This window comes from Opisthocomus hoazin, chromosome 1 (assembly GCF_030867145.1).
Source record: "Opisthocomus hoazin isolate bOpiHoa1 chromosome 1, bOpiHoa1.hap1, whole genome shotgun sequence".
Classification (NCBI taxonomy): Eukaryota; Metazoa; Chordata; class Aves; order Opisthocomiformes; family Opisthocomidae; genus Opisthocomus; species Opisthocomus hoazin.
Genome location: NC_134414.1, coordinates 149,605,776 through 149,631,615, shown reverse-complemented (window position 1 = coordinate 149,631,615; position 25,840 = coordinate 149,605,776). Strand labels below are relative to the sequence as shown.

The 25,840-nt window shown below is 48.6% G+C and overlaps 1 protein-coding gene across 1 annotated transcript; it reads right to left on the bottom strand.

Moving 5' to 3' along the window:
- Positions 1–2,036: 2,036 nt before the first annotated feature.
- On the bottom strand, positions 2,037–24,727 carry LOC104332452 (alpha-2-macroglobulin-like protein 1). The gene is given in 36 exon segments (XM_075441405.1): positions 2,037–2,098; positions 2,168–2,270; positions 2,493–2,561; positions 3,000–3,090; positions 3,472–3,596; positions 4,100–4,315; positions 4,490–4,707; positions 5,587–5,749; positions 5,927–6,028; positions 8,138–8,212; positions 8,408–8,564; positions 8,923–9,004; positions 9,181–9,357; positions 9,762–9,845; positions 10,543–10,597; positions 11,086–11,207; positions 11,496–11,622; positions 11,743–11,968; positions 13,241–13,358; positions 13,813–13,960; positions 14,506–14,622; positions 15,001–15,150; positions 15,533–15,678; positions 16,469–16,532; positions 16,909–17,139; positions 17,466–17,633; positions 18,109–18,218; positions 18,631–18,745; positions 19,080–19,194; positions 19,955–20,039; positions 20,647–20,806; positions 21,307–21,324; positions 22,252–22,304; positions 22,658–22,820; positions 23,906–24,089; positions 24,669–24,727. Coding segments are annotated over 36 exon segments (4,458 nt in total).
- Positions 24,728–25,840: the final 1,113 nt, after the last annotated feature.

Genomic DNA, 25,840 nt, shown 5'->3' with positions numbered 1-25,840 from the left:
AGAAGGAAAAAAAAGCACCTGGTTAAACAAAGGTGCAGAAAGAGGGAAAAAGTGACACCTGGAGTGAAGCCAACCTCAGCACAGCCACTTCTGGCACTGCACAGGGCACTGGTAACACCTAACCGCTGTGCTCAATTTATGCATTCATTCTGGTCCTGTTCACCTGCAGGTGAAGCACAGAGCAGGCTTTCAGCAGCCTGCCTTGCTGGCAGGTCTCCTCGGTGTGTTATGGAGAGTGTTCGCTCTTAACCAAAAGAACATGCAATGCTTGTGTCTTTGCCTTGCAGAGGGAACTTGCTGAGACTTCAGGGTTACTCTGGAACGTCGAAGTTGAAATTTAAACACACTTTCCAAATCCCTCCCTTTAAACCACCACAAATCCCAGCCTGGCTGCAGGGTCCGGTCTGGAGAACTTTCAGGGCTGTAGCCAAATTCACACCCTCGACCCCCCCTCCCAGACCTTCCACTCCTAAGCCCAACTTTGTGTTTAGCCACCACACTCTCACAGCCAGCTCTACCAAGGTTATGTGGAGACCTACCTGTCCATACAGTGACACAGCACTGCCAGACTTGAAGATCCCAGATCACGAGTTGGAGTTCCTTAAATCATGAGGTGTGATTTCAAAAAGCAGTGCTAGATGTTGAATTTTCACCTACCCTGTGACAAAGACCCTGTTCACTCTCCAGAGGCTCATTTCAGGGGGAGGGTTCAACCCCGGGGAACCATCACTGCCTGACAACTGTGTTTGAATTGTTCTGTGCAAGACCCAGCTTCACAGGAGGTGCAGAAACTAGAATTACTCCCCTCTCTCTTTCTGTGGACAGAAGCCAGTTGGTGAGATACGCAGCAGGGTACATTTACTTTACATCCATGTAAAGTGCAGAGTCAGCCAAGCCCTAGAGCTACATCTGCATGCAGTAGATGATGCTCAGTGGGATCTGTCTCCACATGTAGGGCTCGGAGTCCCCACCCCATACTGGTGGCTGCACGACGCTGCTGGAAGCAATAAATGCCAGGCGTGCGGCTCAGCTACACTCTCCCTGTAAGAGCTTGCTCCTCCTCTCTCCCCCAGAGTAATCTCCATTATGGAGGCGAAACACACACCACAGTACCCAGACTTGTGACTTACATTTTATTTGCATTCTTTTTACAAGCAAGAAAATCCCTGGATTAAAACAATCAGAATTAATCAGACACCCTAAAGAATTCACCAGGAAATGGCTGTTGGGATGAGCAGCATGGTCTGGGCTGGCGTCAGTCCTGAAAAGGAGATCTGCCCCAGCAGCAATATCCCAACCCTGCTGAGATACGACTTTCCAGGTGACACATGCCCCATCACACCAGAAGCAATAATGCAGCAACCCTGCTGTCCTAGGGCATCTCGCACTGGTGGGATCCCTGGGGGCTGAAACAGCAGACAGTAAGAGAGCAGACCAAGTTCTTGGAAAAAGGAGAGCAGGAAGAGGCAGCAACTTAGAGAGAAAATAATATGACCCAAATTATCAGCTCTGGGATACTAACAGCTAGGGAGCCCAGGCTCTCACTAATGACTCTGAACTGTTTCTCCGGTTTCATCTAGTGCCCTTGTTTTATCTCAGCCCCTCCCCAGGAAGAGGTGGGACTCTCCATACCCAAACAGTATAAGCTGAAACTAGTCCCATGAATTCTGCTTGAAAGTTCTTCTGGAACAGCGCAAACCATCTATGAGCCCTGTCACTCAGCTGGCAGGCAGTCCCATGCACTAGACCAGCCCAGACAACAAGTCCTTCACGGCATGGCCACATGTTAAACACTTCACGTCCTGCCTATGGGGCAATCCAGCAAAGACTACATTGCAAAGTCCAGAAAACAGAGGGCAGAGACTGAAGTCCCTGGAGGCCTAGAGAATTCCAGATACAGCCCTAGATGAAGGGAACACGCTGAACCAGAGATACACGGGGCTCCTCTGGGACAGAGAGAGGTGGCTGGGCTGCAGCAGAAACATCACAAGGCTGCTAGGTCTGTACGTGGGCTGGAGAAGGGACTCACACCTACCTCAGATGCAGAAGACATTGTAATCAGCCAGGGCCTGTTCCTCTGCAACAGGACAGGAGAGACCTAAGTTACCATTGCACAGTCAGGTGCAACCACCCAGACAGCCCTGGTACCCCTTGGATCCACACTGACCTGGGTGGTAGTAGTCATAGACCCTGACATGGCCCGGCTTCAGGTTGGTCACCCCAATCTCCCGCTCCAGATGCAGGACATATGTCTCAGACTGATGGCTCAGCTGGGGAAGAACAGCAAATCACAGTTCACTTAACGAGCTGTTCTTTTTATTCCTCACTTAAATTTGATCCTACTGATACGCAACAACTACTCTGTGGAGCCAAAGGCAGGGTTTCAAGGTGCATCTTGAATACCCTGCTCTGCTAGCCCAGCCCTGGATTCCCCACACAAAACTCTGCCACTGTCCTCCCCTCCTGTAGCCTCTCTAGCAGCACACGCATACCTTGTCCAAGTAGATGGCAACACCTCCTTGTGTTTTCTCAGTTCTTCTCACAGGGTGCCAATGCTGCAGCTAGGGCAGGAGAGCAGAGAAAGCAATTTAGTTCGGTCTTTTGAAAAAGCAAGTGTGAGATATCCCAGCAAGGTTTATCTAAGCTTGAGTTGGGCAGGTTCTCATTCACTCACTTCCAAACTTATTTTGGGCTCTCAGCCCTTCGGGCTGATCTCCCTGCAAAGCCACTCAGCTGCTGCAAAACCCAAGGACAGGAACCTTGGCTACTTAGCTGTCGAGGAGATGCTGAGTGAATTGGGCTGGAAGGATCACCATCCTCAAGGCACAAAGGCAGACTGACAGCATGTGTTCATGGTTGTTGTGTGGCAGAGGGGAAGGGTTGGTAGAATTGCTCAAGAGAGAGAGACAGGCAGCGCTTTCCTATGCAACCTCTCCCTCTCCTTGGGCATGGATGGTCCCCCTGACACTACATCACCATCCTGATTCCAAGCTTCTTACAGACATCCCGGATCCTGGAGCCAGAACAAATCCAGACAGTAGGGACACCTCCACGATCACCATGCTGGAAGTGGATCTCTTCCCAGTGTACCTGAGGGACAAGATCAAAAAGAGAGTCTCTCCCAGCTTCCCCTTCCCTCCACCACCATACTCTGTTTGCAGGATGCTGAGCCAGGCAGCCCAGCCAGGACCAGGGCCCAGGCAGTCACCGCTCCTTCTCACAGAGGGCAGATGATGGCTGCGCTGCTCTGAGCATCCCCAGTCTGAGGTGACTACATGCACTCCTCTCTCTAGCAAGAGCCAAAGCCCTCGGAAACATTTCCCCTTCCCCAGAGACACTTCTTTCCTTCTCCATCTTCCATCTGGACCTGCTGAAACTGCCTGGTGCCTCCATTGCAGGCAAGAAGCACCCCGCAGCTCTCCAGCCATGCCTGGTTTTCCTTCCCAAGTGGAGCTGTGTCTTTAGAGTCACCTGACATTGACATAGACAGTAATGGAGTGTGCATCATCCTTGGTGCAATTGATTGGCTCAGTTTTCACTCGCAAGGCAAAGGATGTGGAGACCTGTGGGGAGGGCGTGTTGTACCTCAGCACCATCTGCAGGGAGAGACAAAAAGACAGAATAAGACATGGATAATTCATTCAATATCATCTATCATACCTTTTTGTCGGTGACTACTCTAATCCTCAAGATATGGACCCCAGAGTGTGACTGGGTAAACCATACACAGTGAGCACACTCAGCCCAGTACCCAAAATAAAGGTCACTCAGATTGGAAACCTTCCATGATTCTTCCATCTGGGGCTCCTTCTCCTCACCCTTCCCCTTGAGACTGTTCAAGTCAGGCACACAGCAGTGGGACCACCATACAACATTTCCATCCTCCAAAACCCAAGAGCCATGGAAGCATCGCTGTCCTCACAGTTGGACATGTTCTGTCTCCGAGTCTCCTACAGCACATGGGTTTATTGCATTGGCAACAGGCTGGGATTAAAGCCCAGCTAATGCACATTTCCTTGCACAGAGCTGCAATGGAGACTTTTATTTTTCATAAGATGATGAGCAGAGGGTTGTCACAGCAGGGTCTGGGGGAACCTACCCGAGTAAAGACACAACAGCTGCCCTGGGCCTGCACCGAGAACTTTCCTGGGACTTCTGTCAGTGCTGCCTCCTGCACCAATAGCCGGTTCTGGTAGGAGACTTGGAACTTCCTCCTAAAGCCTCTCTGGGACCTCACCCTCACTTCTGCAGCCCCGTTCGTGCTGTACGTCAGTGCTGCATACTTAGCCAAGGCTTGCAAGGCGACTACTGTGTCCTGAAAAGGAAGAAACAGTTACATTTGCAGCTCTGAGACACATGAACTCGCTGTTCTGAGGACCTCCACATACAAGGGCTCCCCTCATCGAAGTGTTCACACTTGCATCAACAGTGCATAGGTTGTGCATGCATTCTTTGTCAAGCAACATCTCCTTCCCTGGCCAGGAGTTACCTGTGTTGAGGCAAACCCTCCGTAGGCATTCTGCTGCCTGGTGAGCCAGGCCACGATGCCAGAGGCTGTGGTGAGATCAGACCCTGTGACATTTGGCTTGCAGAGCAAGGCCAGGAGGACGTAAGCTGTCAACTCCACATCCACGGACAGTGGTTGTGACCAAGAGCTGGTGCTGGGTCTGGGCTTGGATGAAGTCTGACTCCAATGGACCTGCCCACCTGGGAAACGAAGGGAATAGATGACATTGAGGGATGTCAGGAAACAAATCCGGAGGCTTAGGAGGCACAGTGGCTTGTGTCTGCAAAGACCATCGAGTAAATACCTCTTGGCTGGGTCATCAAGTCACTGGGTGAACTGCAATCCCATGTATTTTTCAATTCTCAACACTCCATAATACACACCAAGGTGATATACAAAAACTAATACGCCAATAATCTGCATACACGGTACCTCCCAGATGTCCAGATTCTCCTTTGTCCTGTTAGCCAGGTCCACTAGCTACCTGATACTAGCTAGCTACCCACTAGCCAGTCCTGAGGGTCAGGGACTAACAAGAAGCAGGGCAGCTTGCTTCCCTCTCTGGCGCTTTGCAGTCCTGCGTAAGAAAGCCCCCTTCTCTCAGAGCCCAACCTCCACTTCAGGTACGAGAAAAGGACGAGAGGTTTGAAGGAGATCAGCACCCACACCACAGTATTGCCAGTATATACCTTGAGTTTGTAGACTGGCTGTCTATAAACCGGTTTTGGTGAAGCACCTAAAGGGTAAGGCTATGGTCCTTCCAGGGTACATGTAATCAAGGGCTCAGAGCCCTTTCCGTCTGAACATGAGGAAGAACTTCTTCACTCTGAGGGTGACGGAGCTCTGGCACAGGCTGCCCAGGGACGTTGTGGAGTCTCCTTCTCTGGAGATATTCAAGACCCGCCTGGACAAGGTCCTCTACAGCCTACTGTAGGTGACACTGCTTCAGCAGGAGGGCTGGACTGGATGACCCACAGGAGGTCCCTTCCAACCCCTACCATTCTGTGATTCATTCTGTGATTCTGTGAAAGGTCACTTGTCCCTTCTCTCATGTTTACCTGGCACTGAGGTTCCCGTACCTGCTCTGATTGCCTTTTGATCAAGCATATCAAGTAGCTCTTGCGTGCGTTGAGAGTCCTTAGCCAGGGCGAAGGTGTAGGCCAGTAGGGCCTGGGTGTAAGTGCTGGCAGCTTTGGGAACAGAAGGAGCGATGCAGCCCAGAGCCTTGCGCACCACTGTACTCTGCAGAGAAGAGTTACACGGGTGTTGGTCACACACCGACACATGTGAGGCAGGCAAACATGGAGGTACACAAGCAGAAGGATTGCGTTAGCGTGCGCTGGCACAGAAAGCACCCCACACATTCCCCCAGGTGTCTGTGCTCAAGCTGGCACTCTTCTCTTTGTATCAGTGCAGCACCAGTAAGCAGTATCTCCAGCCCTTGGTGCACGGGGCTTGACAGAGCCCCCCTCAGCTGGTCATGGGTTTCAGCAGTGCTCTCTCAGTGAAATTAATTCCGTACTGCTGGAGTAACACCACCACGTCTTACTTCCCAAGTCCAAACACAAGAGCAACAACACACAATTACAAACGCTTACACCCAGCCTGCTGACCAAGATCACTGTGTTCAGTTCACCTCTACAGTGCCTTACAAGGTCACTGGGGTTTCCAGTGTCCTCTGGAACACCAGTACTCCTGTTGGCAGGAGGCAGCAAGCCCACTGGTCTCAGCAGCGTTGTATTCCAGTACTCAGCTAGGCAATTCCAAACATGAGCTAAAGGCTGACAGTGGTTGCCTGTCCCATACCTGTGCATCTACCACACTTTGTGGCTTGCCCTCTTCCAGTCGCCCCTTGGTTAAATACAGTAAGGATCACACAAGGGCTACATTTAAGCTTTATTCTGATGTATGACACGCTGCTCACCTCTTTCCCTTCTAGGAAAGAGAAAAGGCAATGTCTGTGTCATCTTTGTGCTCTCTGGATGGCAGAGTAGTACTGCTGGATGCAGCCACCAATTCTCAGAAATGCTCAGAGTACCTACTGATGCTTTTTGGTTGCTCTCTCTTGTTAAAGCCCAGCAGAAGTGGTAAGCTAAGCTCCCATCATTTCAGAAGTCCTACTTTTCCATTTGCCCTTAAATACAATAACTGCAAGCAGCACAGTAACTTTTGCATTCTGTAACTGAATAGATCCGAGTAGGAATTACATCCCGTTAGTGAATTTGTTCAGAGGCTCCTTTACTGTTCCTTTTCCTTCTTAAATCTCTCACTTTCCCAGACAGTTAAAAAGGAGGTAACAGCACTAGCGTTTGTACAATTATCAAACTTCAAGTGAAAGCACTCGATGCACCACCTGGGAAGCGCTGACTGTTATACATCTTCATAGCTTGTCTAGAAACAGTCTGACATGTATTACAACCCATCTGGCTCTGGTGTCTTCTGGCGAAACTAACACAAGAGCTGAGAGTGCCACTCGACTGGAAGTGTTTTCACACTTACTGTGCTCATCCCGGCACTGACAACAGCAGTCCTAAGCGCACACTGTACAGAAGGATTTCGCTTCCCTGCGACCAGTCACGTGCCAGCTAAGAAACTGTTCCTCTACAACGTGCCATTTGTTTCTGCGGTCAACATAAACAACCTGTTTTGTTCCAAGAGATCTATTTCCAACACAGAGTAGGGGTAGAGGGCTGTTTGTGTCTGCCTAGATTTTTTGTCATGCAAACCATGCTTTAATATCAGTTCGTTCAGGACAGTGTAAAATATCTCCAATCTTTTCCCCGCATTTTAACCCCTAATGACTTTCATGAGGCTTTTAGGTATGCTTGTAAGGGAAAGTAGGATCAGTTCTGAACATCTTGAATGCATTAGCCCTTGCAGGACACCCTAAAACTCTTCCTCAGAATTCTGACCTCCAGTGCTTGCGTATTCTTCGTAAAAGCATTTATAACCCACTCAAGGACACTCTTTTTCTTGGTGCTATGGCAAGATTTGTGTTTCCCACTTCACCTACCCACAGACCTACTCAGCAAATTCCTTCACTGGGGCTAGAATAACTACTGAGACACTTGTATTTTCACTTATTTGTTGATACTTTTGAGTGTCTTTCATTGTCATGACCTTTTTTTTAAAAACAATGGTTTTTGTATGTATGTCCAATTGAATAACTGTTTCACTACTCACATGAACAAATGTGCTTTTGCAACAAAGCATTCCTCACTCCATGGACAATGCTTTCTGAGCTAATAATACTGTTGTCATCTTCTCCGGAGTACGAGGAATTCCATGAGGTCTTGTAACCTGTGGTAGCCCTGATTTTCTATCACCACTATCAGAGCACTGCAGGGAGCAGAAATGAGCAGCCAAAGCCTGGGAAATGGGCATAGTGTCCAGCCATGAAATCCAATGGCTCCCTGTAATCTAACCTCACCCTCTCTCCAGCCAGCAATGTCCTCCTCAAGGGACAGTTGAGGCTTTTTCCTGAGAAGAGGTAAGTCCTTCCTCCCCCACCCTACTATTTTGTCCACAAGCCTCTCCAAGACGCTCTGTTGCCTGCCTCAGTGACACTGCTAAGCTCTTCAGGATTCAGGTCTTAAGGCAAGAGCATGGCAAAGAATCCCAATTATTTACCTCTGGTGTCTCTCCTGCCTCCAAGTATGCAGCAGTGATGTAGGCAGCCAAGGGCACTTCCCCATCCACACCTCCCTACAAAAAGCAAAACATCCAAAAAGCTGGGAAAGTTACACACAAAGATGTGAAGCTTTTCATTGAAGGTCCCATCTATCCCTGGCTTGCTCCCATGCAAGAAAGCAGAACAATACAGGAAAGTGAACTAAACAATCACCAGTATACTTGGCAAGAACTGCTTTCAGTTGTCCTTCAAGGTCCTCTGGCTCCTACCTTCATGAATGTGTGGAAAAGTTGGCCCACATTTTTGAAGCAACCATTGGGAAGCTGGTGGAACTCCAGCCAGGTGAGAGCAGCTTGGATGGTTCTGTTGTCCACAAAAATGTATGGCTTGGCTTGGACAAAGCATTTAACCACAAATGCAGTCAGCCTGGTTGGGGAGGGAGCAGAAAAAAAGGCATAAGAGGGAAAAGAGAAGCAGAAAGAGATGGAGTGAATAAGAGAGAGGGAAGAATGAGTGGAAAGAAAGAATCTAAGCAGAAGTTGAGGAAAAAGAAAAAAGTGGGAGTTTGAAACTGGTGGGTCTCTCCTAACCTATTGTTCTGCTATTTCTTATTTGCTGGTCCAAGGACAGTTCATCCCAAGGACAGTTGCATATGTCTGGGATGCCCTAGCCCACAAAGCAACTGGAATACTTCAGGAAAGGATTCAATGTTGGAAGCAAAAAACTGCCCACCCCCACGCCGTCAGACAGCAGGTAGAGAGCAGGGAGAGAGCCTAGGGCTTACCAAGTATTACCATACTCATCCTTGGTACCAAATTCACTGTAGGAACCATCAGGGTGTTGATACTGCAGCTGTATCTGGTACCCTGGGATGCACGAAAGGACATTAGTGCTCAGAATGGTATTTGCAGTGAGATCACTGGGCAGGGAATGGGGTGTTGTTAACATTATAAATGGTAGAGTGCTCTGGGGTGGAGTAGCAACCATTGGTAGGCTGGACACAGGGGAAGGCAGAGGAGCAAGGCAGGTCTGTTGTACTTGCCGTTGCGCAGGAATCCTGCTGCCCTCTCCTTGATCCCGGGAGTCAGCTGCCTTGTCTTCTCCAGGTACTGCAGCACATAGACAATGGGGGCAAACAGCACCATGTTCTGCTCCCCACAGCCGTGGGGCATCTGCACCAGGTGGTCCAGGTTCTGCAGTGCTGTCCCCATGAGGTCACCTGGAATAGAGCATAGGCACCTGACCACCTCCTGGGCAGGAGGTTTGGGGATTCACCTCCACCCACCTGTAACCCATTCCCAGCAGTGCACCAGGCAGGACAGCCCCAGCACAAGTTTGGGAGCACCTGTGTCCAGCCAGCTTATTAGCTCAGCTGTGCCCTCCATACTAGCTGTATACATTCCCACTCTGGCAGGAGAAGCCTGTAAGCAGAACACCCCCTCCCCTGCTGAGTGTTTTAGGTTATCTGGAACCAGGAAACACAGCCACACACATAGGAAGAGCAAGGCAGTGAAGCCTCGGGAACCTCAGAGAGGGTGTGGAGGGTTCTGGATTTGGGCTTTCCTAGGGCTAAACTCAGAGATATGGGGTTTGGAAAGGTGTTATCATAGCTGAACTCCTTACCGGTGACCGAGACAGTGGCTCTGACTGAACCTTCAACCACATTTCGAGGCAACATGAGGGACACAGACTCCTGTGCTGGATTCCCTGAGACCAGCGAGGTAAGGTGTGTGAGGAGGACAAAAAGAGAGAGACTCGGATGAAAACAGCCTTCAAAATCCCCAGAAACTGTCCAAGACTGTTCTGTGCTAACACCCCATTTTCCTGTCACAGAGGTCGGAGATCACTCAAAAGCCGTGTTCCATTCCACCCTCAACTCCCTCCATCGACCTCGTGACTGTGCTATCCTAACAGCCTTCCTTCTGAAGAGGCTGAGAGCATGTTCTCCTGGAAACCCACTGTGTGAAAACCACCTTCCTGCTTTTCTTTACGTAAGTTACTCAACTCGTTTCAGATTTTAGTTGCAGGTATGTCCTCTCAATGCACCTCATGCTCCTAAAATATGCTAATGTCCCTGTAATACACCATAAAATTCAAGACAGGAGCAGCAATCCCAAGTCATGTCCCCCAGCCTCGCCATGTTCAGTAGTCTGGTTTTATTACCACAGGTGAAAAAGGCCTCAAGCTATCACGTCAGTACCAGGGATGTTGATGCTGAAAGATTGGACCGACCTCCCCCCATCCTTACCCAGCTGAAGCTCTAGCTGGCACCACAACTAGAGTATGCTTCTGTAGCTTGGTCATGTTGACAGAGAAAATATTTCAACAAGTGGAAAGACCCAGGAGGAGGTTAGGCAGGAAGCAGGGGGATGGGCAGGGTGAAAGAAGAACACAATCTCTCTACCTTTTTTGGGACACAGGATGGAGCTGTGAGCCTTTTCTACCAACACTCCCTCTGGCTGTTGGAGCACATAAAAACAGCGTTATAATGAGCACACAGAAGAGAAACAGGATTACAAATGCATTAGAAATAGATATGAACAAAATCCTGGTTCAGGCTGCAAAGTCACCTGGAGTAACATCATTATCACATAAAAACGTAAATTATTGTCACTCATTTTCATTTCAGATAAGAAAACAGCACACATTTGCAGAATATCATAACTTCTGAACGTCTGTGAAACTTAAGCTGTAAGATTCAGCAGAGCGCTCAGGAGTGAGGACCTGAAAGAGTGTACACATTTAAAGTTTTCCATGGTATGAAGTGGAGGATACCCCTCTACCTCCCACATCCATTAGCCCTCACGGCTGCACACATTTCAGGCCATGAGATTCTAATTATACACCTTTAATAGCAAGAGGTAATTCCCAAAATTAACCCGCACAAAATATGGGAATTGCATAAAGACCACTTTTAGGTCTAGGTAACAGAAGAGGATTGTCTGACCCGGACTAGAAGGAATTTGGTGATTGTGTCTTTCTGCCCTTGGTTTGGGACAAATGGTATCTCTTCACCACAGAGCTCTTCAGTGGCCACAGCCTCTGTGCTGAGGGTGATGTTCATGAGCCCTGAAAATAGCACACATTTAGGTACATAAAACATCTTCTGAGGAAGCACTTCCCATTAATGCAATGGAAGTCACTTGTTGACAACAAAAAATTGGATCAGAGCCCTGTATTATTCTGCACCTCCTAGCATAGACTTGCAAGTAATCACGACCTTAGGACGAATGCAAACAAGTACTCTCTGGTTAACAGGGCAAACAACTCCTCACTCCATGTCAGCTCTTACAAAGCATCCCCACCTTGGTCTCATCCATTCCCACTTCCACCAGCCCACGTCCCTGTTCTTCTCACCCAGTTGCTCAGCTGTGACATTCCACTGAAAGGTCTTAGCTTCATTGGCACATAAGCAGCTGCTGTCAACACAGCCTTTGCATGGCTTCAGCTGGAAGTGTGCAGACTCCTCCAGGGTCACTTGCATCTGAAAGGGCAGCAGGGATGGCAGGTGGCAAGATGATAAACATCACAGGCCATAGATTTCAGCCATCTCCTACCTACTCATACCCTGCTTTTCTTGCAGAGCCTATCAGGGCTCACCTACCTTCATGCATTGCTGCAGGTAGCTGAAGACTGTGGCCTTCAAAATGAAGGTCTCACCCTGGATCACAGAAGATGGCAGTGTGAGCTCCACAAAAAAGGGCTTGAAAACCAGCAGACTGGAGATTGGAGCAAGTCCAAAGCCATTACGTCCTGTGCAGAACATCCCTGCTTTCCATTCTGTGATGGTGTTGGGCACAGTGACAGTGACACTCATGTTCCCACTGGGACTGAGGAGAAGCAGACAGCAACAGAAGCATTTAACTGAAACTTGCTGTACGCAGCACCAGGTGACCCTGTCTGCACCATTCTCTCCAGCGTACCCCATTCCCTAACCTCATTCTAACCCTTAACCTCTGCTAAACTTATAGCCCTTGCAGGGTTACAAGAAGGTCCTTGCAGAAGTAGGGACCCCTGCCTCACATGCTTACATGAACAGAACATTATTTACAGTAGGTTACATGGCTGCAAGATGCCATCAATCACACTCAGTGCTTTTCTCAGACAGCACTTGCCCTTTGCATATCTAAAAATGCTTTACAGATGTCAGCAGTTTTATTCTTCTTGGTCTAGGGATGGAGAACCAGACACCAACAGAGCAACAAGACTGGCTCAACGTCAGTAGCAGAAGAGACAGATCCAGCCATTCACCTTCCTGTGAGACACTGACAGCTTAAAGTCCAACATGAAGACAGGACAGAGACTTGGCTTGTGCCTACTTCACAACTTCTGAGAGCAGCAGACTATTCTGTGGGTGCTTCCACAGCAGATATAAAAACAGCTCTAGCTAACGCTAATCATATATTTGACTCCAATAACTGAAGACATTCACTTCTGCCAGGCACATACAGGAAGGCAAAACATGCAACACAGAGACCTTTGGTTGCTCAGATCAGGCTGGTGGATAAATGACATGGGAGATACCTGCTACTAGGGAGTGGAGAGATGGATGTAGCTAGAAGGACAGCGGAGGTGGGAGAGGGCAAATATGGGGCATCTGGCCTGAGCAGACTCCAGTCTCCAGACAAGAAATTCTTAAAGTCAGAGATGAAAATTCTCCAAAAGCTCCCTCAGCAGACCCTATGTACTCACTGACCCTTTCTCATAGGATACAACTCCCTGTCCTGTGAAGGACTTCTGTGCAGATCAGCCTTCCCGTGCATCCCAGGGTACATCCTGTGAGCACAGTTTGGGAAATGCTGACCCACAGCGCCAGCACAGTAAACCAATCTGTTTTGCTGCACCACACCTACTTTTCTATCTTCCCATGCCAGCCACCTTGAGTGGACGGACAATACTTCTATATGATCATCTAGTACTGGAAAACGCATTTGATGCAGACATCAGCTCCAATGAGAAACGGTCTGACAGGTATGAGCCCCATGCTATATGTCCTTAGACACCTTCCTTAGCAGCTTATGGTCTAAACCCAGTTGTATCTGCTGCCATTCCCAGTCACACTAAGCCACCCAGGCTAGACCCCCATAGTTCAGTTTACTCACCCCACAGAATACATATCCCATATCCAGGTTTTGGGGAAATGCTTGTGTACTTTCTCTTCGGCTGAAGAAACATGTGAAAACATAGCAGGCTGATGGGTAGGTGTTGTCAGATGTTCTGCTGGAAATAACAAAGACTCAGTCACCACAGGGTCCTCAGGCCCTGGTTTAGAGCCAAGAGGCTCCAGCCCAGCTCAGGCTGCAGGTTATCCCGTCAGCTCTTGGGAAGCACAGCACTGGAACAGAAGGTGCTATCCCAAATTTTAAAATCTCTTGCCTCATTTCAGACAACAGAGGTGATGTGGGCCTTGCATCTGTAGGCACCAAGGGAAGGGCAACCATTCCCTCACCTCAGAGATAAGACCTGGGATCCGGACAGCTCACTAACATCTCAGAGCCAGAACCCGTGAGCCCCAGGCAGCCTCACACTAGCACAACAGGTTTAGAGCCAGGGAACACTCTCACTCCTCCATTTGCAATTACAGCAAGTACTGCCTCTTAGCTGAAACCCAGGATTGCTTTCACCTGAAATACTGAGCATCCCGTGCAAGAAGAAACAGTTGGCAGATGCTTACCATCATATGTTTTATGGGGCTGGGCAAACATCAACATGGGCCTGGAAGTAAACATTGCTGTTTCCTGCAGCGTAGTTGTCGATGGAGTGGTTGGACACACTCTGGGTTTCCTGATATTGGTATTGGAAATAATTTTCAACCCCATTTCCTGTAGGAGAAAAAAATAACTGATGCACCAGAAGCTTGTTCTCTCCTCTCTACCCTGTGCCTTCTTGTCCACTCATGCAGTGGGGACTTGGCTGTCCTCTGGGTTGGCAAAGTATTCTCTTACTTCAAGAGGGAATTATTCAGATCCTCAGAAATGGGAAAACAAGGTCTTCTGAGCTAATTCATATGGCCTGAGGCAGCCAAATTTATTCTTTTTCAAACACACAGTCATTTAGGCACTATGCCTTCTCAGCCTGCAGAGTGCAAGTGCTCGTGCTATGGAGATTAAACATATTATGTGAAATCCAATTAAAGTAACCAATCATCCTTGGCATCCTGAATCACACAATCAAAGTGCAGTAACAGTTTCTTCTTGGTCAACAATCTGAAGTCTCTTATTCAAATAACAAGTGAGTTACAAGGGTCTAAACTGGACCTGTTGCCTGTTGCGTCTGTAATGGCATTCCTAGGATATCGGTAAAGTCAGGGGGCCACATTTCCCTCAATTCATGAATTATCCCAACCCAACAAATCAACCATTTTTACCATGAATGCTGTATACACATCAGGCTCATCAGAATTTGGGAACACGCATGAATGATCATCTTCAGACACCTGGCGAGGATACCTGGAGTCATAAGCAGATGGAAACAGCCCATAGACCTGGGAAAGCAAGAAAAAAGAGAAAAAAAATCCGCACAAATTAAACCTGGCATTCCCTTCCAGTCCTACATCCAAGGCCTGTTTGAATTGCTCCTGGCTCCTATGCGTGAGAACGCATGCCAGAAAGCCCCGGCTCGCTGTCACTCTGCGCTGGCTCTCCTCCGACAGAGCCAGCACAACCTGCTGCACTGAGCAAGAGACAGAACAAAACAACAGAAGCTCCTTCACCACCAGCGCACTGAGTGATGTTCTACCTCTTTCTTAATGCATGTTCCCTAATCCTTACCCATGCCACACTGAGAGCACTGCTGACCCTGCTGGGCAGTGCTTTTCATGTCAGCACAAGGGGAGGGAAGAAGTTGGAGCAGGCTCACTCACCAAGGAGCTGCTGAGCTCTTCTCCTGGCTTCAGCAACAGGACGCTCTGATCCACGGCCCAGACAGCACACGTGGACCCAGGGGCTGCCCGCAAGTGGAGACCAACCTCCGAATCAGGAAGGGTCTTGGACGTTGAGAAGCCCAGCTCCACCTGGATGGGAAGAACGCAGACGATAGGTGAGTGACATTGCTGCTGCTGGCCACCCTACTGCTTCCTGAGTGGGGCAGGGACCTACACGTGCCGGGCTGTGATCCTACTGGGTTGCAGCTGCTATACAAGCCTATGGAGACAGACACAGCAATCATCTGCCTTTCCCAAACATTGCAGCAGCCCCCACGATGCTCAGCAGGTACGTGCTCCATGCATCACAGCACACTTCACCATTCACACACTGCAGTTCACGTGACAGCATCCCACACGGTGTCAGCCACATGCAGCTACACATCATGATGTACTCCTCAGTCTCTGCTTTCATTGCAGCAGGTGCATACACTCTCACATATTTAGTCACGGCCTCAGATACAAATCCTACCTTATTTCTGAAACACATGGCGACACTGAAGACGGCAGAATCAGCGATGATTTTTCCATTAGGGAAGATAACATAAACAACAAGTCTTGGAGCTGGGGCATAGATCAAGCTGAAGGTGAGAGGGATGTAGAAAAAGCCTTTCAGCACTAGATGGAGGAGAGAAAGAAGAGAAAGTAGGTTTGGTAGTGAAAATGGACTCTGATCAGCTCTTGCCTTTCTGCATGTGCCTCTCTAATTCCTTTCCTCAAGTCTTTATAGACCAAGGACATTTCTGGAGACCACTGAAACAATCAGCACATCTCTGGATCTGGTATTCAAGGCCAGCAAAAGACTCTTCTTGATTCTGCTCTTTGCCTCAAGGAGATGAAACAGGTCTTTGGAGTTCAAGCTTAGCTCCACAAAGAGTGAGAGTCTCAGATATCTTTCAAAGCCTCCCATCACCAAACACCAAGCACCATCCCATCTCCAACAACAAGGTGACCTTTGTCGCAAAGCACCTACAGTTTAGGCTTTAAAAAAAAAGAGCTGGAGAAGCAGACAACAGTGAGTCCACATCGATCAAAATGATAAGCTGTGGCATCCTAACTACCCAAAGATTACTTTTAGACACAATTGCAAATTAGAGCAGTAGAGTTTTGACAGAGGGTTAGGCTATAGTTTCATGCCACTTGCAGGGGCAGCAAAAGGAGACAACTTTGAAAATGAAGAAAACAGAGGATGAGCCCATGGGCTGGGAAATGCTGAGTATTGTTCTCTCGGTACCAAGCAGGAGGGTAAAGTAAACATGCAAGCTGGAAAGGCACGCTGCTACGACACAACAGAAAAGTGGTCAGCCAGGTCTAAATTGCAAAGAGGCTTATGCCACATAACCAAATAAGATGGGATGCCACCAACCACTGAGTGCTTGCCAGACATGAGACAGGGGAGTGCGCTTACTTCTTGGCAGACCGACCCAAGCAGTCTTCTGACCTGCATGGACTATCCCTCTTTTCCCTGTGACCTACAGAAGAATAAGGAAAAGGAAGGGCATGCCAGTTACATAGTCTTTGAGACCACTGTGCAGATCAAAGTAACCCTGAAATTTGAGATTAAATGAGGGCAGGAGGAGGGATATATGAGCTTTACTTGCTCTCGGGTAGCAGGGAGAGCTTAGGGGATCAAAAGACTTGGGAGAGGACAGAGAAGGCCAATACCTGCCCTGCACCCGTGCAAAGTCCCAAAGAAAGGTGCTGCCTTTCTTGCAATTACTGCAGCCCCAGGATTGAAACAAGGATCCTGGGCTGAGCCAAATCTATCAAATATCAGGCTTGAATCTGCAGGAGATGTTGATCTTGTGCCTTGAGCCATCACCCACTCGCGCTTCCCCAGAAACTCACAAAGTAGGAGAAAATGACACGCTTTGGCCCATGTTCGAGGTCCTCCTCGTAAATTCTGAAGTCCACCTGGACAGCCTGCTTTTTACCGCAGGGTATCGTTTCTGGCACACGGACAATAGAGAGAAAACTCCTGCTGGTGCTGTAGAATGGACGTATGAAATGAGAGGCTCGCTGGTAATTCAAATCAACTGTCCCAGGCTCTTTATCCAAATCTTGATACAGGACACTTGCCTGGTGAGACAAAAAAAAAAAACCAACACAGTTAATTTCTTTAGTTAAGCAAGTCAGCTGCAAATCACCCTAGCTGCAGCTTGGAGAAGCAGCTCAGATTGGGTCTGAGCAAGACCATAGCACGGGTCTCTCGAGACTTCACGAGGAGAGCAACTAGGATCTGGAAAATAAGGTCTCAGAGGGAGCCAAGATTCAGAACATGCTGAGGTGTTTCAGGTTTGAATCACTGTTCTTCAGGAAGGAACGCGGGAGATGTCTGCGGGGCAGTAACTAGCTCCGAGATGCACGCATACCCCTGCCAACAAGACAGGCCCTTCCTCACTTACCTCCAGGGAGGCTGACGTGCTGTTCCAAGCAGTCGTGTTCAGGCTAAATGAAGCTGTCCCAGAGTCCCCAGTGATGTACTTCTGCTTAAACTGCTGCTCACCGTAGCTTACTACGAGGAGGACTTCTTTGTGCTGCAGCGCCTTGCCTTGGTGGTCGATGACTTTAATCTGAGAACATCATGATAAGGAAGAGAAGTGCAGAAGAGTCTAACCAGCGGACAGAACCTCCTGCTTCTCCACGTCAAGAGAAACATTTCCTAAGACAGCATGGTCATGCTTCCAGGCACTGACAATATTATCTACACTGCTACTGGTCACCTCCTATTATCACTTGCACTACCATGTTCATTCACCCCCATGCTCTCTGCCGCTTCACAGCAGAAGGCCTCCCCCCGGCTGCTGAAATTCCAGATGTTTGGCTTTGCACTCCACGTATGGATCCCCATAGCTGCTACTACTTGAGGCTTATTTGGCAAATGGCAGTCTTGGGTGTTTTTCTCACTTTTGACAATGTGACTCTGGGAGTCATTCACGCCCTCCCAAGCCGCTGGCTGGAGGTGAGGTCAGACAAGACGCTAGGTAACAGCTGCTGTGGAGGCATTGCACACGCTCTCCCCTCCGAAGGACTGTAACTGGGAATTACCTTCCCCGTGTACATCTCTCCAGTGTGGTAGTAAGACTTCACGTCATCAAACAAGGCCGTCCCGCCAATCTTGGAGATGATTAATTTGTGGGAAGCATTGACGTGTATCTCTGAATGAAAGCAGAGAGGCAGAAACATGAGGGAGGGAGCAAGGAAGCCAAGCACCCCTCAGCAATTTCCCTGCAGAGTGACCCACTGGTAATACTGATGCACGTGTCCAGCTGCACACACATATCGTACCAAGGAGATGATCTGCCCAGGAGCCTGGGTATCTATTCTTCCTCCCACTTACTTCTAGCCCTTAGAGAAGTCCCCAAACTTCACGAATGGAGAGTGCAGGCACTCCAAGTGAGCATGCCATGCTGTCAAGAACTGGTGGCTCTATCTGTGAGGTTAGGTGGCAGACCCTGACTGGCTCAGGAAGCTCAGAGCCCTTGCTAGCCTGAAAGACTCCAGTGTTCTTGGTAATATTATTGCATTTTCACATGCCTCTTCCCAGCCACCAGATGTTTCCAGAGTTACCTGTGCCATCCTCCACCAGTGAGGCCTCTGCAGCTATGCTGTCCTGATAGTACCGAAAGTCTCGACTGAAGGAAGACAGGCTTACATTTGTGAAGAAGCAACCCGTCTCGTCTGTCTGAAAGCACAGAGAGAGGAAACAAGGTTTGAGCAAGGTACTTACGTCAGAAGTTACCCAAATGGCGCAGAAACAGCAGCACAAAATCCCTGCTCTCAGGGAGCTTGCCTTTTGACATAACAGTCCAGGATGTGGAGCAGGCACAAGATGCACATCCAGTCGCAATCACTAGGCACAGTTACTAAGAGCCAGCACCAGCAGACAACAGACCAAGCAGCCAAAACCACAGGGTAACATCACTATTTTTCAGCTAAAGCCTCCAGCAGCCTTGCCTTACCCTGAGGCTGAGCACAAACATCTCTGAATATGGCTCAGCTCCTGCTAAGCATCTCACCTGGTTGTTGAATTCCTGGCAGAGATCAGGTTTCGAAGCACTGGGCAGGAACGCAGCTATCTTCTGACAAAGACTCACATGAACCATCCCCTGAACGCCTCTCCCATAGGTGTATCTTTTGAGGGGAGCAGGGAAAGGAAGAAACAGTCACACACAGTGAGAAAGCACAGGGCTTACTTTGCAAAGCCCCAGAGACCACTTGTTCACGGATATTCACAATATAGCACAAGAGTGGCAGCCATACAGCAGGCCCAAGAGCCCAGACCCAGTAAGCAGGGTCAGGCCAGGGCACTGCAGTGAGGGGAGATCAAGGGCTCTGTGATATAATTAGTGCCAAACTAATCTATTCTGGGAAACCAGAGTGTTGTAGATGCTGACTCAGCACAGAGCTCTGCACTTCACATCAGCATCACCTGCAATATGCTGAAGGCATGCATCATCTTACCAGCAGAAGCGTGAGTAATTAAGAGAGTGCCTTTCATTAAGAAATCACCTGTACATGAGGCTGTTAACCCTAGCGTTGTCCTTGGACTGTACCTGGGGCAATTCCTTTTTGCCTCTCTCTAGCTTCCGCTAGAGCATAATCTGGAAAAGCTTCCCTTCATTTCCCAGGAGTTTGTTCTGCAGGGAGATGAACACCCAACATCTGCCATATTCTGCCCCACAAGTGGCTGCTTGTCAAAGGGTAGGTTTTTCCCTCAGGTTTTGCGTGTAGAGACTTGTGGAGTGTTTTTAGAAAAGGGGCATCAGAGTACCAGAAGGATAGTTATAGGAATGCTTTGTGTTGCAAATCGTCATTTCCTCATGGTTACCTGGCCATCTTGTGCTCATCAGGCCAGAAATTAACACAGGGTCCCCCCAAGCAGAATCCTCACCTGCCACATACCCGGAGCGGGAAGGTTTTATCTAGTGCATAAATCTGATCTGGCGCCTCAAAGATCACTTCAAATTTTGGCAGCACTGGAAAGAAGAAAACAAAGAACTGTAGGAAATACTGGCCAGGGACAGCCTTTCCAGAGAATCAACATGAAGATAGACTCTGGTGGAATAAGAGCCAAGAAATGGAGAAGGAAGGTGGTGAGAAGGGGAAAGGAAGATTTCCACTGTTTATTTAACAGATTTGTGTGTAGTCCCTGGGTGATCGCTCCTTCTAAACTAAAATCCAAACATACCCATGTCCCTGCACTTCTGGCAGCTATTTGCACTGAGAGAAGACTAGCGTCCCAACACAGTTACTTAGGGGATGAAACAGAAGTGGGATGGTACTGGACTTCACACTCTCTGGAAAAGTCCATCCTAAATGACCTTGTTTTGTCTGACGCAGAGATCTGCAGGAATCGCCTGTGTCCAAGGTCTTGGGCCATGCACAACATTCTTCCCATACACTGGCCCAAGGTCCCAAAGTGGTCTCTCTCCTGAGCCTCGGCTCAGACTCTTTCCTATGACAGATGTTATTACTTGTCCCATTTGCTCCCAGGTTGGCTATCATGAAATAAACACCCAACTGCCTGGATCGAGAGCGCAAGGTCCCCTCTGCAGCTCAGACATATCCCCGACTCACTCATACCATGCTCCTCCACGGAGAAGCTGCCGTACGCTTTCGCGCTGGTTACATTGATGACATATGTCCCCGGCAGAGGCTCATCACTCAGCTGGAAAGACAGATCTGCAATGCCGTCTTGGGGGACCACATTCAGCCACTGTTCTATCCGGTTGTTCTTAGGGTCCTACACCCACAAGAAAGGAAAAAACAGTTGTTCCAGCATCTCACTGATACACACCCCATAGACATCGAGCTTCAGGATTTCAGTGCTGCAGACTACCAGGCTCTATAGATAAGGAACAAGGTTTACTCTAGGCTAGTCAAGAAATTTTGAAGACACTACACTGCTCAGATTCTGCTGCCAGCATCTGAGTCTCCTTCTACACTTTCCTTCTGATCTCAATGAAAGATCCTTCACAGTCCTAGCTGTTTGTCATAAAGGTCTAAGCTGATCTGTCTATATTCTTCCAAGTCTAGAACAACTTAGATTTCTACTGAGGTAACTGGGAGCATAACCTCAAGTGCATAAAAAAGAAGCTGTAAGGAGTATGTTAGTTTAAGAAATCTTGAAGTTCTACTATCCCACTCTGAGGTCTGTAAAATCTACCAGGAACTGAATATGAATAGCCCAGTGAAATGGCTGCCATCATCATTACTGTAACACTAGATTTCAGTGTCACTTACCTGCAGAAAGAGGGAAATCTGGAGGGGAAAAAAAGCAAAAACATTAAAAGACAGAAACACATGCCAGCAACACACACAGGTACTTCAGATGCAGAGCCCTCTCTGAAGGATATGCAGCTAGTGATTTGGAAGTTTAGAGCACTGATAACAATATAAAGTAAAACAAACATCACCAAAAAGGAGGAATACCAGGTGGGTCCATTACAGTAAGGTCTGCAGAAAGGGAAAGGAAACGCCAATCTGGAGGTCACTCAGCAGCTGCTAATGACTTCCTGGCAGAGTCCTCCATCAGGAGAGCTCACTACCCAAACAGACCTAGCTCTGGCTCAGCTGCAGTCTTAAGGGGGTTACAGAAGCATAAGATCACAGAGTTTGGAAGGAACCTCTTTGGGGCATCTAGTCCAACACCTTGCTGAAGCGCGTCCTCTTGAGTAGATTGCTCACAGCATTCTCCAGCTGATTTTTTTGCATCTCCAGGGATGAAAATGCCTTCTCTGGGCACTTGTTTCAATATCTGATCATCATCACAATGAAAAAGTTTGTCCTAATGTCTAATCAGAATTTCCCATGATCCAACTTGTAGGAGCCAGATTAAGAGCACCCCTCCCCACCACACATCCCAGAAAACCTGACTTGCAAACTATTCACTCTCCACATGTCACCATCATATCGGGAACCAGTATGTCCCAGGCTTGTGCTTGCCTGACCATTTTGCCAAGATAAGCAAGACATGTACACCTCTGCCATCTCCCTGAGTTACCAACTCTTCCTGAGTTACCTCTGCCATCTACATGAGTTACTGTTCTCCTCTGGATGTTCATCAAGCCTGGCCCAGGGAAAAACGTGGAAAAGTTGGAGTTTTGCAAGATGAGCAGGATAGAAAGGAAGTAGGATCCATGCATGGAACAAGGCAGCCTCTTCCATGGCCCCCCAGGACTAGCTTACCGAATCGTTGAGTGCAATGAATTCCTCATCCAGAGTCACAATGCGAAATTTCACTGAAGGCAAGAAAATCAGGGAATATATTTATCAGATCTCAGCTTTTTCCTACAGACCGCTGCTCTGTCTGTTTCCCCAGCTCCCATCTCCATTCTACACACATTTCTGATAACATCTGACACAGACATTCCCACATGTAAGACACTATGGACAATGACCTACTGCCTCCTGCAACTCCACAGTCACCACAAGCTGGACATTCCAACCACTGGAAGCATCACATCAACAAGAGACATTGTCTCAAAGCCTTCTGCAAGGGCTGCCCATGAATTTCAGGCAATTGCAGGCTTTCCATATGGTGTTACCAGCAGAAAGCCTAGGGCCCACAGTTGCTCCCATTTGCAGCTCTCACCTGTCTGCCCTGGTTGATAGATAGGCTTGTCTGTTTGGATGAAGGTGCCACTGCTGGCCTTGCGGATCAGGACCTTTTTCTTCTCCTCAATACTGATTCCTTCGCCTGTGATGATCAGTTTGACAGTGGCAATCTCCTCTGCACCATCAGCCGGAGGCGCAACCTGTACAGACAGAGAGAGGAGAGCATGCAGCCCCCAGGTAATCTTCTGGGGGCCCTGAGCAGGAATTGAGAGTAAAGTGGAAAAACTAACCAATTCCTCTCCACCTGTCCCAGGACATGCTGCTCCAATATCTGGATCCAGATCACATCTGGATCTCACTCAGTCCTACATGACAGTAGAAGGCCCTGCACATCATGGAATCTGACCTTTTTCCCACTGGTTAAGGAAAGTGACAAGCAGATGCCTGACACCTCTGAGTCTTCAGACTTGATCAGGAAGACGGGCAGATGCCAGAAAGGTGGGAGGATGATAGGCAGAGCGATTGAGACAACATTTCCTTTGATCAAGATCAAAAGAGAGACATCAAGCTGTAACATAGCCTCAAAGGTTAGGACTTCAGAACTACCCAGCATGTACAAGAAAGACAGATTAGAAAAGACAACCAGAGGGTTTTTCTGACTCCAGCAGCCAAAGGCCTCAGCAGCCTCAGCACGGAATATACTGTATAGTAGAAGGGATACGGTTTAGGCACGTCTGCCTTATCCTAGGTCTTTTCTAAATTCTCATCAACAATGAATCAGCTCCAAGATGCTGTTTATAAATAACAAGCACATCCATTTCCATCCCTTTCGATCCAACTGCTCTTCAGCAGCTCCTACGAGCTGAGTTGCTGCCTAAATTCAGGTGCTACAGAAACTGCAGTATGTCATGCAAACCACCATTTCCCCAAGCTCTATCTGTGGAGCTGCGCAAGTCTCTCAAAGAAGACCTAAACCTCCCACATCTGGTCTGGGATGGAAGAGAAGGAAACACAGGTGGGTTATTCTTATGTATCCAGAAGGGTGATAGATTTTAACAAATGTAACTTCAACTTAAAAATTAGATACAGAAGGGGAATTCAGCGCTGACTAACAGATACTGTGCTGGGCTACGCATTCATAGGCACCATCTACTCCCCTTCCTAGCAGGCTCACTCCAAGGAAAAGCAGACCCTGTCCAGGTCATCCCTGGTTAGGGAGTAACATAAGGGATTTACAGTTCCTAAAGGGAAAAATCAGTGATGGCATTTGCCTACGGTGGCTCACCCAGAACTTAGTGCACATGAAAGTCTTCTCCTTCTGGATGGTTTCTTGCGCTAAGAGCTGAAGTCCCGCAGAGTGCTCCAGAACCAGATTCACTTGAAGCTTTGCTTCATAGCAGGTGATGTGAAGGCAGGCAACTTGGGTGGATGAGTAGCGGAGATCTGCAGGAATCACCACCAGGTAATGTCTGGGGCAAGGGAAAGAAGACATCAGAGGTGGCATGAGGTTGAGGTCTCAGAGATGCGAAAAAACTTCCCGGCAGTGGCCCACTACTGCAGAATTCCTCAACAATGTGCCATGGCTGCAGTCAATATTCAAAAGCAACAGTGAACCCAGCAAAGTATTTGCTTCATCGATAACCTAAGGAATAGTTTCTGCTTGATTAGCGCAAGTATAGCCCTATAATCTTTTTCAAACCCCTTATTCCAGTCATCTCCTGAACTCCCCAAAACCATGCCTTGCACTCTTTAGAAGTGGCCTCATAACCTTGCAGTCTAGACACCAGTGATTTGATCTGGCATAGCAGCTGGAGAAGCAAACATCCCTGGGCATAAGGTCTGACTTGGAAGCCCCCCGAAAAGGTGGCTTGTAATTTATCTCACAGTAGTCAATCTAATGCATGGGAGGAAAGGCAAACAACTCAGCTACACTTTGGGGTCATCTGACAGAGCAGGAAGCACAAGAGCTGACAGCATGGAATGTGGTCCATCTACCTAGACTGATGTCTTCATGAAAGAGACCGAAACAGAAGTTCAGCATCACTCACAATTCATGAAAAGCAGCTGTCATGTGGAACAGAAGGCTCAGTAGGATGGCTATCCTCATCTTGGGGGCTCTTGCTGCCCAATCTCCAATGGCCCTCTTCCTCCAAAAGCACTGAGGCTGTTTGTAGGGGGGTAATTTCTTTCTAGCACAGCCTAAATGAAGAGGTGGGATGGGAGGAGGACCCAGCCTCTCCCCACCTCTTCCCCTCTCCTGTGATTGTGTGCAGGCAGCAGCAGGGATGGGTGTACTGGGCCAAGTGCCCCTTAGCCAATAGCAGCCGCTTTGGCTGCCATCCACCAGTTCAGAACAACCCCTCCTGCAAGGCTGCCATGGAGACATCTGACCAAATGGACTTTTCATGGAAGAAAAAAAAAAAACACAACAGTGAGAACTTTGCTGATCAGTGACCCAGTCCAGGTCCTGATCACTTGTCACTTGCGCCCGTTTGTTTCAGCTGGAGATGGATTGCTGCTGTGCAGCCAGCAGCAAGAGCTCACCCCAGCACACAGCAGGCAGCATTGTCATTTGGGACAGAGTCTCAGTAGCTCTGGATCAGATTATGGGGATGCGGACATCCTTAGGCTGTTCGGCTTGAGAACAGGAGCAAATCCTTGCATGTGCATAAGGAAGGACTGCAGCAACGCTACCACCCGCCAGCAACCACTAATCAGCTAATGACGGAGCCCTGGCACAGACTGCCCAGGGAGGCTGTGGAGTCTCCTTCTCTGGAGATATTCAAGACCCTCCTGGATGTGGTCCTGTGCAGCCTGCTGTAGGTGACCCTGCTTCGGCAGGGGGGTTGGACTGGGTGACCCACAGAGGTCCCTTCCAACCCCAAACATTCTGTGATTCTGTAATGACTTCATGTTTTCCTTCCCTGCACACAGTGATGGAAATGGAAATATATACAGGCCGACAGAGCCCTCCACCAGCCCCCTGCAACCCCCACTAGCAATGGCACCATCTGCAAGGAGGGGGCCTCAGGAACTGGTTCCAGTCGCTCGTTGTTCATGTCTGTGTCTGAAAGGTCTAGGGTACAAGGATACAGCCTTTTGGTTCTCTTTTTGAGCCTGAGGGTTGGGTTAAAACTCACAAATCAAACATGCGGGACATTTTCTAGCACTGATGACAACCTGTACAGAAGGGTAGACAACTGGGCTGTTTAAACAGCTG